The sequence below is a fragment of the Saccoglossus kowalevskii genome, chromosome 10, assembly GCF_978046115.1.
Source record: "Saccoglossus kowalevskii chromosome 10, keSacKowa6.1, whole genome shotgun sequence".
NCBI classification, from domain to species: Eukaryota; Metazoa; Hemichordata; class Enteropneusta; family Harrimaniidae; genus Saccoglossus; species Saccoglossus kowalevskii.
Genome location: NC_140650.1, coordinates 31,107,534 through 31,123,180, shown reverse-complemented (window position 1 = coordinate 31,123,180; position 15,647 = coordinate 31,107,534). Strand labels below are relative to the sequence as shown.

At 37.3% G+C, this 15,647-nt stretch overlaps 2 protein-coding genes across 2 annotated transcripts; one reads left to right on the top strand and one right to left on the bottom strand.

Moving 5' to 3' along the window:
* The first annotated feature begins 610 nt into the window (after positions 1 to 610).
* On the top strand, positions 611 to 9,718 carry LOC100368454 (uncharacterized). Its single transcript, XM_006825905.3, has 4 exons — positions 611 to 747; positions 1,273 to 1,493; positions 4,242 to 4,321; positions 7,673 to 9,718. The coding sequence occupies exons 2-4, from the start codon at positions 1,322 to 1,324 to the stop codon at positions 8,222 to 8,224; spliced, it is 804 nt and encodes a 267-aa protein (XP_006825968.2). The 5' UTR covers positions 611 to 747; positions 1,273 to 1,321; the 3' UTR covers positions 8,225 to 9,718.
* A 1,646-nt stretch (positions 9,719 to 11,364) lies between these two features.
* On the bottom strand, positions 11,365 to 15,439 carry LOC144344593 (uncharacterized). Its single transcript, XM_078006457.2, has 3 exons — positions 14,850 to 15,439; positions 14,121 to 14,194; positions 11,365 to 13,573 (listed from the first exon to the last, which is right to left on the bottom strand). Exons 1-3 carry the CDS (start codon positions 15,025 to 15,027, stop codon positions 12,233 to 12,235), a joined length of 1,593 nt encoding a protein of 530 aa, XP_077862583.2. The 5' UTR covers positions 15,028 to 15,439; the 3' UTR covers positions 11,365 to 12,232.
* Positions 15,440 to 15,647: the final 208 nt, after the last annotated feature.

Below are 15,647 nucleotides of genomic sequence, written 5' to 3'. Positions count from 1 at the left end.
AAAAAGTAAGTGCACTCTATTTGTTCTTATTTCCCTTGGATTGATCATTCATTCATTCAGATTGACGAGACCGGATGATGAGAAAATTCAACCTATAACTGAATAAATTTAGTGACAATTTGGTCTCTGATGGGATATACAAAATCACTATTTAGTCTATAATGGGGTATGGTTTTTGAGGCGAAAATGGTCTACGATGGGGTTTTGGTTTTTTTTCCCGGCCGCACACCCCTACCAAAGTGAAAGGCCAGTGCCCCCGGGCAATTGCATGCCGCAGGAAAAATGGAGGTACATTGAAGAAAAAAAAATATAAGGACAAAATTCTTGCAGCCACCACATAATTTCAAATGTGTGCCCCATTAATGGATAGCATAAACGAGGGACGTAAGCTGATACTTCATGTATATACTGTACGAAGAATGCTACGTATGTCCCCGGTTCTAGTTGATATGAACACGAGTTGTGATTGGTTTCCCATTAAGTCGAAGATCGATACTTTTGTATTATATTATAATAAATAATTATCATTTTTTTCTAGCCTGCGGTGGCGTATCTTCACCTTGTGAACTCTGAAATGAGGTCACCATGACGTCATGTTTTAGTATGACTGCAAACACACTACAGACGTGCTTCCGTCAACGTACATTCGTTATTTTGCGCAGTGTTCGAAGTGTTATCAAGTTATTCCAATTTGTTGGTCGCCTACAACTGTGATAGTTGTAATTCTTCGCTGGATGAGACGGCGAGGTAGGTGGGAAATAGTGTTTGGTTGAGAAAAACGTAAATTCTCCGAGTATGTTGACGTTTCGTGAATGAGGTTACAAGAACACTGTACACCTCGGCGTGTCAGCGTTGCAATGCTACGTAAGTGGATATGCCAGCTTTGCTGTCATTATTTTCTCGGCCACGCAGAATGAATACCACATTCCATAGCTTGTCATTTGATAAAACGGCACGCTTCACTGGCGCTTGCAGAACCTTAGCCACGAGATTGCTGTTTCGATCGTACGTTTTTCAATTCTGTGACGAGATACTTTGGTTATTTGCCTGGGTCTGACTGGTACTTTGGATATTTTGAGCGGCACTTCCGGGTGCTTTTGGCCTCAGCGACGTTTGAACATTTGAACCTTGAACGGGCGCCGACATCACGGTAAACACATTACTCAGTCTGACCTATATACAGTTTTCCGTGGCCTTATCGTAAGAATGGAACATTGAAGCATATGTGTTATCCTGTTGTTTACGTATACCGTTATATATATTGTATTTCAGTGCCATACAGCTTACATACGGGAAGGTACGATAGCGTATGTAAACAGTAATGCTCAGCAGGTGCATTGTTGCCAGCAACATCCCAAGAAACGCCACGGCTGCTCGTCTCAGAGCCTACTTCCAGGAAAAACAAAATGGCGGTGGTGATGTGACTAATATAGTTTATCCACTGGAGTTTGAAGACAGCGATACCGCCGTCGTCACGTTCTCTGACGAAAATAGTAAGATATATTTACATGTATAACGTGTTGTCATGCGAATAGAATGGCAGACTGTCTCGTAGTGAAATAATAACAGTATTATAACCAGTTTTATTTAATTGGGACAAGTATCTACACTTGGAGCGTAGCGTGTACTAAATTAAACAAAACTCAAAACCTTGAGCGAAATTATAAATAACTAGCATGATAGCTGTAAGTTTTGACACTAATAATCAAACACGGATGAATAAGACTAGTAGTAAACTTTATGCTGTGTGCAAATCCAAATACTTGGAATTATTTAATTGTTGACTGGGCAATTTCAATGAAATTACGAGGACTTAATTTGGAGGGGTGTTAGTACTGGAATGGAGACTGGATTTGGAATTTTGCAAATTGAGGGGTTATATCAATTTTAAGTTAATGAATTCAAGTTAGGGACAACATCAAATGTTCAATGTACGATAACAAACTTAATTCTTTTATTTTTTTCCCAAACCCCCAACCCCCATCCCTACTGAAACTTAATTGATAAATATGATTGATCATGGCGCCAGATTACATCATTAAATACAAATTGATAATCGGACAGTAGTATGGCATATCAGTTGGTTCCAGGTCAATGCCCTGAAATTGACCTCATTTGAAGCACATATTTACACTCGGACCAAACCATTTTCTCGTCTTGGATGTGTGTTTTTTTTTCCCATTTTTGGCTATTTTTGTCCATGATAGGATAAAAAAAAAACAACTACAAATACTCCATTTTTTTTTTACGTCATTAAAAAATAAAATCGTTTTTGTAGGATGGAAACTTTTTGAGGTCAAAAATAAGTTGTTTATCCGACATCGATCATTTGATGTCGTCCCTTAGTTTCGACAAAATGTGTAGAAAACGTTAACGAATATTTGCCAGTATTGCAATGACGCAATAAACCATAGCTCCTATAACGTAACCAATACATACCAATGTTTCTAAGATTTAACCACTATTCAACTATGTTCCAATAATCACCAATACATTCCAATGTTTCTTTGATTTAACTACTATTCAACCTTGTTCCAATAACATAACCAATACATACCAATGTTGTTCTGATTTAACTGCTATTCAACTATGTTCCAATAACGTAACCAATACATACCAATGTTTCTTTGATTTAACTACTATTCAACTATGTTCCAATAATGTAACAATACATACCAATGTTGTTCTGCTTTAACTGCTATTCAACTATGTTCCAATAACGTAACCAATACATACCAATGTTTCTATGATTTAACTGCTATTCAACTATGTTCCAATAACGTAACCAATACATACCAATGTTTCTATGATTTAACTACTATTCAAAAATGTTCCAATAACGTAACCAATACATGCCAATGTTTCTTTGATTTAACTAATATTCAACTATGTTCCAATAACGTAACCAATACATACCAATGTTTCTATGATTTAACTACTATTCAACTATTTCCAATAACGTAACCAATACATACCAATGTTTCTTTGATTTAACTACTATTCAACTATGTTCCAATAACGTAACCAATACATACCAATATTTCTATGATTTAACTACTATTCAACTATGTACCAATAACGTAACTGATACATACCAATGTTCCTATGATTTAACTACTATTCAACTATGTTCCAATGACGTAACCAATACATACCAATGTTTCTATGATTTAACTACTATTCAACTATGTTCCAATAACGTAACCAATACATACCAATGTTGCTATGATTTAACTATTATTCAACTATGTTCCAATAACGTAACCAATACATACCAATGTTTCTATGATTTAACTATTATTCAACTATGTTCCAATAACATAACCAATACATACCAATGTTGTTCTGATTTAACTGCTATTCAACTATGTTCCAATAACGTAACCAATACATACCAATGTTTCTTTGATTTAACTACTATTCAACTATGTTCCAATAACGTAACCAATACATACCATTGTTTCTATGATTTAACTACTATTCAACCATGTTCCAATAACGTAACCAATACATACCAATGTTGCTATGATTTAACTATTATTCAACTATGTTCCAATAACGTAACCAATACATACCAATATTTCTATGATTTAACTATTATTCAACTATGTTCCAATAACGTAACCAATACATACCAATGTTTCTATGATTTAACTATTATTCAACTATGTTCCAATAACGTAACCAATACATACCAATATTTCCATGATTTAACTATTATTCAACTATGTTCCAATAACGTAACCATTACATACCAATGTTTCTATGATTTAACTATTATTCAACTATGTTCCAATAACGTAACCAATACATACCAAGGTTTCTTTGATTTAACTACTATTCAACTATGTTCCAATAACGTAACCAATACATACCAATGTTGTTCTGATTTAACTGCTATTCAACTATGTTCCAATAACGTAACCTATACATACCAATATTTCTATGATTTAACTACTATTCAACTATTATCCAATAACATAACTAATATTTTTTTATTGACGCAAATAACACTTACCAATGTTCAAATGAGGTAACAAGTACCTGTCAATGTTATAACGACAATTCCAATGGCAAGTATACTTCCCGATATTGCGATGACGTAACGAAAACTTACCTGTGTTCTAGTTGACGTAACTAATACTTACCGATGTTTCGATGACGTAACTGATAGTTTCCGGTGTTCCGAAGACGTAATAAGTAATACCTCTTAACTGATACTTACCAATGTTCCATTTCAGAGGTCGATTCTGTTGTGAAAATTACACATGTTTTTCATGGATGTATTCTAAGCGTACGCCCGCTTTTACTTAAAAGCAAGGTAGGTCTATGAACGACAAGATATTATATGAACTGATTTGTGTGTGTGTGACCGGGGTGTACAACTTTCACAAAACATAACATGGTATGATATAGTAAAGTGTTAAAAACATAGGGTCAAGGGATACAGTCCATCTTTTTACCGTCCTCGGTGAATACCAAATATCTCTACCATTCTTCCTGTTAGGGTAGCGGGCAATCTCCCATGCAAAGTTCTCTGTTCTAGCCGCAAAGAACTCTGGAAAGGAAAATGGGTAGCGGGTTTCCAAATCAGCCCCCGTTACGGCTAAGCGTCATTATCTGAGATAATGATCGCAAAATCTCATCGTGGTGGGAACGGTGAATATATGTGACAGTAGTAGGCGGGGGTGGTAGAACACCCTGTCGTGTGCAGCAGTGGTTTATATTTCAGGACATTGTGCCTGCTTCTCGTATATTACTGATCGCGTGATCGCGTCTACGCGTTTTGATCAGCTTCATTGAATAAGAGCGAGAAGAATTCTTTCGTTTCAAAAGTTTTAGTCTTGCTGATTTTTGTGCGTAAAGTAGTTCGGTGACCATAAGTTTTAATCTGGATTTTATGAGAAAACACAAAAACCGCCATACGGTAAAAATATGTCGGTATGTTTTAAAGATATGGAACTTAAAGGGGAGCAGAGGTGTGGCTTTTGACACTCTGTACATGAAATTTGAGATCTATGAATGAATTCTGTCGATAAAAACAACTTATATGTGCTGCGAAATGCCCTAAATATCGGGTATAAAACGGGCTGTGAAGCAGACGACAAACGTCCGCTTTTCCTGGTGTCATTTCGCCTCTAGAGGGATAGTCAAATGACGTCATCAGTGAACACTGATAATTGAACCCATGTCAATCCCATAGAAATGCTACTATGAAATACCTTGTTAACTGACTACTTAAAAGTTGAAACATGGCGAAGTGTTGTGCGTATAAATACCATAACGATTCATGTTAAGTTTCTCGAAATTGCAAATAAAAATCACATTGTTGGTTGCGAGAAATCGGCAGAAAAACTAACTTGAAAATGAAGACACGTACAGCGCTCTAGCTATAGTAAACAGTGAGTAAATAAATATTGTTTGAGTTAAAAACTAAATTAGAAAAATACGCTAATATCACTTGAACTACAGTAATCATTTCGCCCAACTTCCCACTTTTAATCGACCGCTTATCGCTTAATTTCCGACCGGAAAACGACCGCATTTTTATCGTAATTTTTCTCTCACCGACCCATTGAAAACACCAACCGAAATAGTGGTTTTGAGTGATATAGTTTGGGGATACAACGGGTACTAACTATTATTAAATTCCGAACCACTCTTCAAATCTATACCACATTGTATCGTTCGCGGACGAAACTTCACCTGTGTCCAATATTAAATAACTGACTTTGCGTAATTATTATGAAACCGATATATTACAATGTTGAAATTTTTAGAGCCGGTACGACATTGTAAACAAATTTGCGTAATTAGAAAAGCAGCGCACTAAGTAAACGACCTCAAAAAATACAAGTTTGCGTACAGCACCGTCAGAACTAATAACAATTTTACAAGATCGACGCGCGGAGCATGAAAGAAAAAGATTGCTAAGGTAACGCGCCTGTTCAGTGCGTGACTTGGGGTCAAACTTTGGTCAACACACACTTGATGTCAGCATAGCCGTGCAGTAAGTTACGCAAAGAAGTTCAAGTTCAATTGCATCCCAAAATGATGTCGTTGATCACTCAGTCTTTTGCAAAATATTATAACTAGTTTCCAAGCTTTTGATGTAGCCAGATTTGTTTAACTTTGTGGAAATATAATCTTTTTAATTTCCCAGTCCTTTCTGTTCATTCATTGTCTTGACAATAAGTGTGAATTGCTGTGCGAGCTTTTCGTACCCGACCGCTGTCAGACGGCGTCATGAAATCTATGCATAAAAGGCGGGCGACCTGCGGCTGTTTGATTTCCTACTCTCTCCTAAGCAAGCGATTGGTGAGAGTGGTTATTAATATATTATCCGATGCACTTGTAAATCGGACAGTCATACCGCAATTGTGTTGAAACATTTTTGGAGCAGTAAGTAACGTCAGAATATTGTTTAAAATTAAAATATTCCATTCCAATCAAATCTAGGTCAAAGGGTCAAATTGCGTGCATATAATTATAGATAGTTAAAAACTAAATATACTTGAATGTTTGACGGCTATTCAACGTTTGTGAAACCAGAATAAGAAAAGGTATATAATGGCATTTGTTTACAATATTGTACCGGCTCTAGTATTTGACACAGATGAAGTTGTTCGCTAACGATACAGAGTGGTATAGATTTGAAGAGCCGTTCAGAATTTTCTTTGTATATCCCCAAACATTTTGACTACTCCCATGCCGGTGACCGGTGTTTGGGCGAGCGGTCGGTGTTTTCAATAAGCGAGCGGTCGGAAAATACAGTACGGTCGGAAATTAAGCGATCGTTTAAAAAGGGAGAAGTGAGGCAAAATGAGTACTGTGGTTCAAGTGGTATTATCATATTTCTCATTTAGTTTTAACTCGTACAATATTTATTCACTCACTCACTGTTTACTATAGCCAGAACGCTGTACTGTCTTCACTTTCAGGTTAGTTTTTCCGCAACCAACAACGTGATTTTTTTATTTGGGATTTCGAGAAATATAACATGAATCGTTATGGCATTCATAACACAACACCTCGCCATATTTCAACTTTTAAGTAGTCAGTTAACAAGGTCTTTCATAGTAGCATTTCTATGGGATTGACGTACTAGCATGAATGGGTTCAATTATCAGTGTTCACTGATGACGTCATTTGACTGGCCCTCTGGAGGCGAAATGACGCCAGGAAAAGCGGACGTTTGTCGTCTGCTTCACAGCCCGTTTTATACCCGATATTTAGGGCATTTCGCAGCACATATAAGTTATTTTTATCGACAGAATTCATTCATAGATCACAAATTTAATGTACAGAGTGTCAAAAGCCACACCTCTGCTCCCCTTTAAGTAGTATTTATGGTTGTTGTTGGATCACGACGTCAATTGAGTGTCTGTCACATGGTGGGCTGGCACAAACGTATGTACTTTGTTCCTATTTTGTCAGGCACAGCCTTTAAAACAAATTAATGATAAAATAGGATTAGAAAATAACATGACTACGGGTATTTGTTGTTGAATGTGATTGCAAAGGTAGATTATTTTAATTTGAATATAAGCATTGTTTATTAACGACGTGCAATATATTTAACCACCTATGCAATATAGCCCACATTAAAGCATGATATATGTAAGTACGACAATAATCGAAGCTTATACGCCGTTCTGAATTCGCTTTTCAGGTTACATCGCTTCCAACAGAGTCAAGAGTGAGTCCAAAGAGGGCGCTATCACCTACTACGTCGACGAATCAAAACGGAGGACAAGGACCAATAGTGCCCAGCAATGTGTCAGACCCCGACATTAATATAAATGAACGTTGCTATCCAATGACCAGCGAGTATATCAAAATTACAGCTCGAATGAGTACAGGGGGAAGGAGAAAAGGACACGTAAACGTGGGTCATAAAATACACGAGGATGAAAATTCATGTTCAAAGCGACCTCTAAATACTGATGCGTTATCTGTACATAATGAACGTACACAAATTACACCAGCTGAGCGAACATATACAATCAGTAAAATAGGACACTGGAGGCGACAGAGAACTCGGTGTAAACCGCGACATAACCTGTCTTGTCGAGACGAGCCCCACAGAACAAAATCAGCCACCAGATCGCACGACTACATTAAACGTACAGCGAGAATGAGCACTAGTGGGAAATTGCACAAGAAGCCATCCAAATTTGTTCACATGAAATTTGAAACGCCCCAAAAATTTAGCTCGATGTGATGGCATATGGTGTTTATTATTATATGTACAAAACCACGTTATCCAGTAGTCTGTGTTGACGAAATACTACACCCTCGCGCAATCGATGGCCCGAAACAGATGGCAAATTAATTGGGGAGCTGTCAGAACTATTTGCTCCCTCCACGATTCCGCGCTGAAAAGTCGGCCACATTGCCGGTCTACGCCCTAATAACAACTTTAACAATATGAAACAGTATATTTTATATTTATATAATATTATTATTTATTCACAGCATGGATGTTAAGTATAAAGATCTCGCACTGGAGCCCATTATCCAGTCATATATCCATGGACCAAATCCGATTGCTTTGATACAAAATATGTGCTACTGTGTAATATCATTTGAAAGACATCTGTTTATTTTGTTGAAATGTGTGCTGGTCTGGTTATAATCAGTAGTTAAATCAAAATACTCGTGCATTATGTATAAATTCATGTGGGTAATAAGAACCAATACACATTTTAGAATTAACTATATATAATCGCCTCCTTCGGCGAAAAGTATAATGCTAACTATATATTGACCCAGTTTATTAACATATGTCTGCATATTTGATTTTTGTTGTTATAATTTCACAAGTATTTAATCAAGCTGATTTCAAAATGGCCTGAAATTAAGATGGATCACTCCCAGTTGGACTTTATATGAAGGGTGTATTTGTAAATGAAAATATGGCAATAATTTCTTGACTTAAAACAAAATGCAAAAGATGTGTTGATTGACGAATGTGAAACATTAACCATGCAATCACCTGCCATCGTGCTGCAAATGGTCAGTTCGCCAAGCCAGTGCCAAAACAATGGTCACTGGTCACATTAGACAGATGCCTTGATATACAACTCACTTTGCATATAATTACACACTGGGACTGCCAATAGGTAGTCGCCATGGACAGATAGTCATTTATATAAATGATGTCACTGACACAGGCTTGACTGTACTTAAATTGATTCGGGACTAAGCAAAGAAAAACATAGTTCTCAGAAATTACATTTAACAACTCTGTATATTTTATTATTAGACCAGAAACAATTTCAGACTATACAATATTTGAAGCCTTGCAATGTAATATATATTATATTATATATCATAGTTTTTCTGAAAACTATTATTCTGGGTAATATGAAACACCCAATGATATACTCCGGTATTATATTATATACTCCGGTTCTCTAGTTATTGTACCCCACTTTAGTGTGAAATTGAGTTGATTCGAATATATTAACTGAAAATGAAGTGCATGTATGTGGTGGTCATAAAATATGTGATGATAAACGTACATTCTGCATAGCATAACATGGGTCGGTTAACATACTCTCTTACTTTTAAACTAAGTCTTCCTAGATATCAACTATCCCAATGAATATGTGCGTAAACAGTATACTTGCCATACTAACTTTTACTTTTATTAAGTGACATGTTGATCCATTCAATATGAATATTTATATCAATAAATCAGATTTCAACCGTTTTATTATGTTGATTTACAAATGAACATTATGTAGCATAATGAAATTCGACGAAGTTGAAACTGGGCCATGGAGCTCAAACAAAAAACGATGGCGTCCTACGTTAAATAAGATGTCCCACAAGACGAACAGATTTTCGATTTGATTATCATTTGTTGGTTTTGATCTTTTAAAGGCAAATTCAACATTTGTCCCATTTATGATTTGCTTTCACAATGTTGTAGCTGGTCGCAAAGGTCACAGGTCAACTCGCACCAAAACCAACTCGCACCAATGCCGACTTGCACCAAACCAACTCCCACCACCACTAATGTATTGGCAAATATGTCAACTCAGTCAAAAAATAACAAAGAAATCATGGGAAAATTGCGTGAAAATCATGGCGTTCAAAAGGATAAGCTCAGCAGAGAGTGAGGTGACTGGCATCACCCTTGATTAACGGTAGGCGAGTGCTGTGAACTAGTTAAAGAACATACAAGCAAACATAGAACGCTCATGTAACTTTTAGTTATTCTTACATTCACATCTCCTCAGACTACGCATCAGTAACTTGTGTACTCGCCACGTGGGGACAGGGGAACGTCCATTGTATATGCCGCCAAATGAAATCCGTTTTTGACCCACGGAGTCTGTAGTGTGTCCATTTCGTCAGCCTAGAAAGGGATTTACATTCAGCGTCTGCAGATGAATACTATCTATCAACAAAAAGTGTTCTTTCTTCAAACATAAACATTTGCTATTATAAAAAGTATTTTCTGCATTTTTTGATAGAGAGTATTCAAGTTCGCATGCTGAATGATTGAAAAGGGGTGGTGGTTTAAAGGTAGCGGTGAGCCATCCATGTCCTATTGCTATGCAGTACCAAACCGGAATCATCGCCATTTTGTGCTAGGGTATAACCATGTCATGTTCTCATGCATCGATAATGAATGTGTCATAGTAGCGAAGGTGTATAGTCATTTCTATAAATAATTTGTATTTTTCCTGTATACATTGACAAGCTTCAATATAAATATGTACGGTATATCTCGCATCCAATATTGCCAAATTAGTGATTTTATATGGGTGATGTTTTGGGTGTGTGTCTACCTCCTAGCTAATGTTTTATTGCCGCTAGAAAACGGCTGTTGTTTGATGATTATCAACGTGATGACCAATTAAGTCGATTAGTTTTAAGTTTCGATGCCTAAGGATGCTTTCCTGGGAAACCTCTATGTATTAGGTCGCAGCACAAAGGTATCACTTTCCCGAAAAACGGTGCTTGCAGTCTCATTATTGTCACGGTTCTGACATGTAGCTGTCCGTCAATAAAAAAAACATTATTAGTGATTTGCTATACACAGCCAATCATATTAGTCGTTTTAAACACAGCCAGTCATAGTAGTCGTTTTGAACACAGCCAATCATAGTAGTCGTTTTTAACACACTGCTTGGGCCGATCTACTAGTACGTCATGTTTAGGTAACAGCGGCTTTTTATCGCTAGAGGGAGCGGTTTTAAAAGGATGATGTCTTCATGGTACATTTATTACATTGGCAAGAGAGGGAAAAACAAGAGAGATTTTTTTTTAACCTGATTATTAAACATATTTTATACTTTCTTTATTGTTGGTCAAACTTTACGTGTGTGCGATGCATTTGGCGTGTAATTTCGTTTCTTATGAATCATTTATTTTAAACTTCAATTCAAAAGCTGCGAATACATGTCTAATTAATCATATTCACTTTCAAGGAATGGTGCGTGGACGTTCGGCTGTAGAAATCGACCAGTTCAATTTTTAACGACAATTTATACTATAGTCTGTATAACTTTGTAAACGTTGACTACGTACTGATCTCAAGTTACTATAGTAACTGTAGCACTGGATGTTTATCATCTTCTGGTTTGAATAACGTGTAGATCGTTCCTGGGCTTTCAAACACAATTACCTAAAACAATCATTCACATTTGACATTTAAAAAGAATCATTTTATTTTAAAATTACATAAGATTTTACAGCATGGTCAGCATCAAATTTGAAGTAAATGAAATGGATAATAAGTGTGATTAACATAACAATCACGATTTTTAGTCTCAACAAACACATACCTAAACCAAAAGAACGCCGAAATTCATATTATCCGTCGTTCCCAAATCTCACTTCTACATTCTACATGTCTGTATTATATGTGATTGTGTAAATTGTTTCTCTTTTCAGAATTTTTTATTTTTTTGAATTTTTGGCAAGACTGACACTTTGTAATTCTGTCTCAAAACCTTGGCTACTATATTCCCATGGCAACTAATGTTTTATGTTAAATGAGGCATGTTTCATCAATAATATGTTACTTTATTTTTAAAACCAGAAGTGCAGATTTTGCAGGAGTTTATGAACCTGTCGTCAGTGTTACATATAGTTTATCGTTTTTACATTAATGGATCTAATCCTTTTTAATCAATTGCCATTAAAATGTTGACGCAATAAAGACACTTCCTCCTTAATGCGCTTGATTTGCAGTGAAAACAAATTCCTTTGTTTATGGGGAGTGCTTTACATCTATCTCTCCATCCTTTTCGTCTTGATTTTTAACCTCAATTGGTTCTTCTTTTTCACTGCCGTCATCTGTAGTGTCGAGAACGCAGTTGTCTGTTGGAGTCCGTGTCCCAATCTCAGGTTCTAGCATTTGGGGTTCGACCGTCTTGTCGGTTTCTTTGTTGTCAACCATTACTGGATCATCGTCATGTGCTACCTTAGATACGTGAGGCTCTGACGATGCTGCATGTACCAAATCTGCATCCGGTTGGCGTACGGATGTATCGGAATCATCAATAAATGTCATCTCGAACATTTTATCCAGGATGTCTTTCCCTGTTGTCTTCGCTTTACTACGGTTTGCCTTCATAACATCGGCAAGTTTGGCATAAAAATAAACCTTCGCCTTACCGATGGATCGATCGGTGCCATAAATTGAGTAGTGCCCACGTTTCTCTTGTTTCATGTACATGTTTGGCACGTTGATCTGGGTGTCCAGGGCCGCCGTCTCCATGGCTTCTGGCTCAGATATAGCTTCTGGTAGATGCAAGTCGTACTTCTGGAGACCTTGGTAAATACTTTCGTATAGAGCTATGAAGCGTTCTTTGGCAGAAGCGATTTCTGCAGACGTCATGTACTTGTTCAATGGGACTATCTGCAAAGATGTTAAGGGTTGACCACCATCGCTCTTGAAATCCACTTTGCATTCCACTTGAAGTTCTTTGAGCTGGTCGTACTTGGTGAGCTTGAGATACTGGTACACGTCGGCATCCACTAGTACTTCCGATGGACTGTCACTGTGGCTTTTCTGGTCACTGGTAGTGGGGATTACTGGGTTACCAACGGAAGGACGCTTGGGAGAGGGATTGTCTTCGTCAGTGTCTACGTTCATCATCGCCTCGAATAATCCAGTACGGATTTTCGATTCTCTGGCCATTGAGAATTCCTCCAAACCTGCCGCTGCTTGCAAATCCCTCAATCCAATGCCACTTTGACCGACTGTAACCGTGTCAGCAGACTTCTTTGGAAGATTCCTTTGAGCGGGATTGCCAGAGATGTGAGAGTCGATTTGTTGCCATATTTTCGAGGACATACTTTCGGCATCTACAGAACTACTTCCTGATGCTATGGGTGTATCTGGGCGGTAAGGCGTGTCGATACCAACCTTCTCTTCAATGAACCTCCGAGCTGCTTCGATCTGGTACCAGTTTCCCTTTGCGATGAAAATTGAACGATCGCTTTGTTTTTCACATCGTAGCCCGAACTGCCATTCCAACGTACTTTTCGCTCCAGGGATAGACATCAGCATATCATGGTCAATTTCGACTGTTAGATTTCTAAAAACCTGAAAAAAAAGATCACAATAGTAAAGCCACATGTCATGCATGGTTGTCAACAAAATATGATGTTTATTTAATATTCGCGGATGTTTAACTACAATTCCAGTGTTTTGCCATGCAACATGATCAAGTATGTCACATTCTGATTAAAATCTAATGTAGCTCTATTTTCTTCTTAATTTCCATATTTTATTTATAGTTATTTTTGTTTATCATTTTAATTCACTTGCTGTTATTGAGTTTGTTTTTATTTATGGGATCTCGATTCGGAGCTTATACCTACATCGAATTTCAATCAGATTGGTATGTCGAAGCCGAACTGAAGTATGACTTTTGTGAAAGGGGAAGCTTAAGAAATACTACCGTAGGCGGCGTCCTTCGTTTGAAAGAGATATTGATTTATGGACTCACATAACAGTTAATGTATATCGATTGTCCCGCCACTATAAGTAAACAAAAGCGCCATGGCAACACCGGTGATACATACAGCATACCTGATTAGATATCCATATTGATAACATACAAATTATAATGTGGTATTATAATGCTGACCTGTTTACCAAGTGGTCGTGTTCCGAGATGAACTCCATGAAACGTCTGAGGGGTTCGAAGAACATTTTCCGCTACTATAATGAGAACAATATGAAAATATCAAATGCACACTGTCATTAGTTCAATCGGTAGTTGTAAAATATGAATACAGGCAGCGTAACATAAAAAGCGAGGTAACCATGGTTACAGTGGACGCTGTTATTATAGTGGGTTAATAACAACTAGGTCAAAGCATATACTAGTACCCAAAGATGGAATCCGGTCCAAAAAAAGTTTTTTTTTTTTTTTTTTTTTTGTCAACGCCTATAGCTGATCGAACTGATACAGTCGGTCGCGTTCCGCTCGCCGCTGGTAAATTAGTTTATAAAAAAGACTCATCTGCTAAAGGTTAGGGAATCCATAAAAATGACAACAGCTGCAAGTCAAGTGCGTCGGACTCTTTAGGTTACCGCTTTTGTGCTGTGTTCCGCAGTTTTGGGATTCAGACATTTTCGTTGAACTTTGTAAATACTGACTCCCCGGGATTGACTCACTCCGCTCGTACTAGTATTTCATGTTATTCATGTATGTATTATCTAACATTTCACATAAAAATACACTGATAAACAATGGATGGTGGTGTCACGTCACTAACACCTAACGCATTCAAAATACATATATGCATATGTATGTGGTTAGATGGCTGGTTATAAAAGGTGCTTAAATAATTTGAAATTGTCGAAAAAGTACCTTCTTGCTTCTCAAACGTGATCACAGCACAGTCGGAATTCACTGTTTCTCTCAGAGGATAGATCAAGCTTGACACGTCGCCTCCGCCATACTTTCGCTTCTGGAAGTGAATTTCCAGCTGGTCACGTTTAGCCGAGGACGGAATACCGGACACCAGGATACTGCTTAAGCCTGACATAGTGGTACGGAGGGTGTGACGGAGTAAATAACGTCTCTAGAATATATAGGTGATTTTTTATGATACGCTACTTCCTCGTTTGACAAATTATTTATATGTAGTCGTTTAACCTGGACTCTGGCCAAGGTTCAGGGGCGGAAGTGTCTGAAGCATATTAAATGACCTGATGACCATTACTACACTGCACGACTTCGACAGGTGTTGAAAGGGAGCTGCGAAACACGATAAAGTCTCCACCACTAGTCTTACTTCAGTACTTATTCCACTAGTCAACGACTAGTGTATAAGCGCCCTCTAGTAATGTGTCCCGAGTACGCATATGTATTTCACGTAGTATTCCCATCTTACTCAGTGGTATTATTTGGCCCCCAACCGACAATTCTCAAATACTAGCATTATGCTCCGATTTCCGACATGGACAGCGCCACGACAAGAAACTGAATGGTGAACATAATTTTACGTGATTTATCTGAAAATGTTGTTTTTGTTTGTTTGTCTGTTCATTTTCAAGCGCAAAAAAGTCTATTGCATACTTCACGGTAGAAGAAATGTAAAAATTATGTGTTTTTTGCATTCCTCCATGTGTGGGTATTTTTTTCATTTTTAATATATAAATTGTT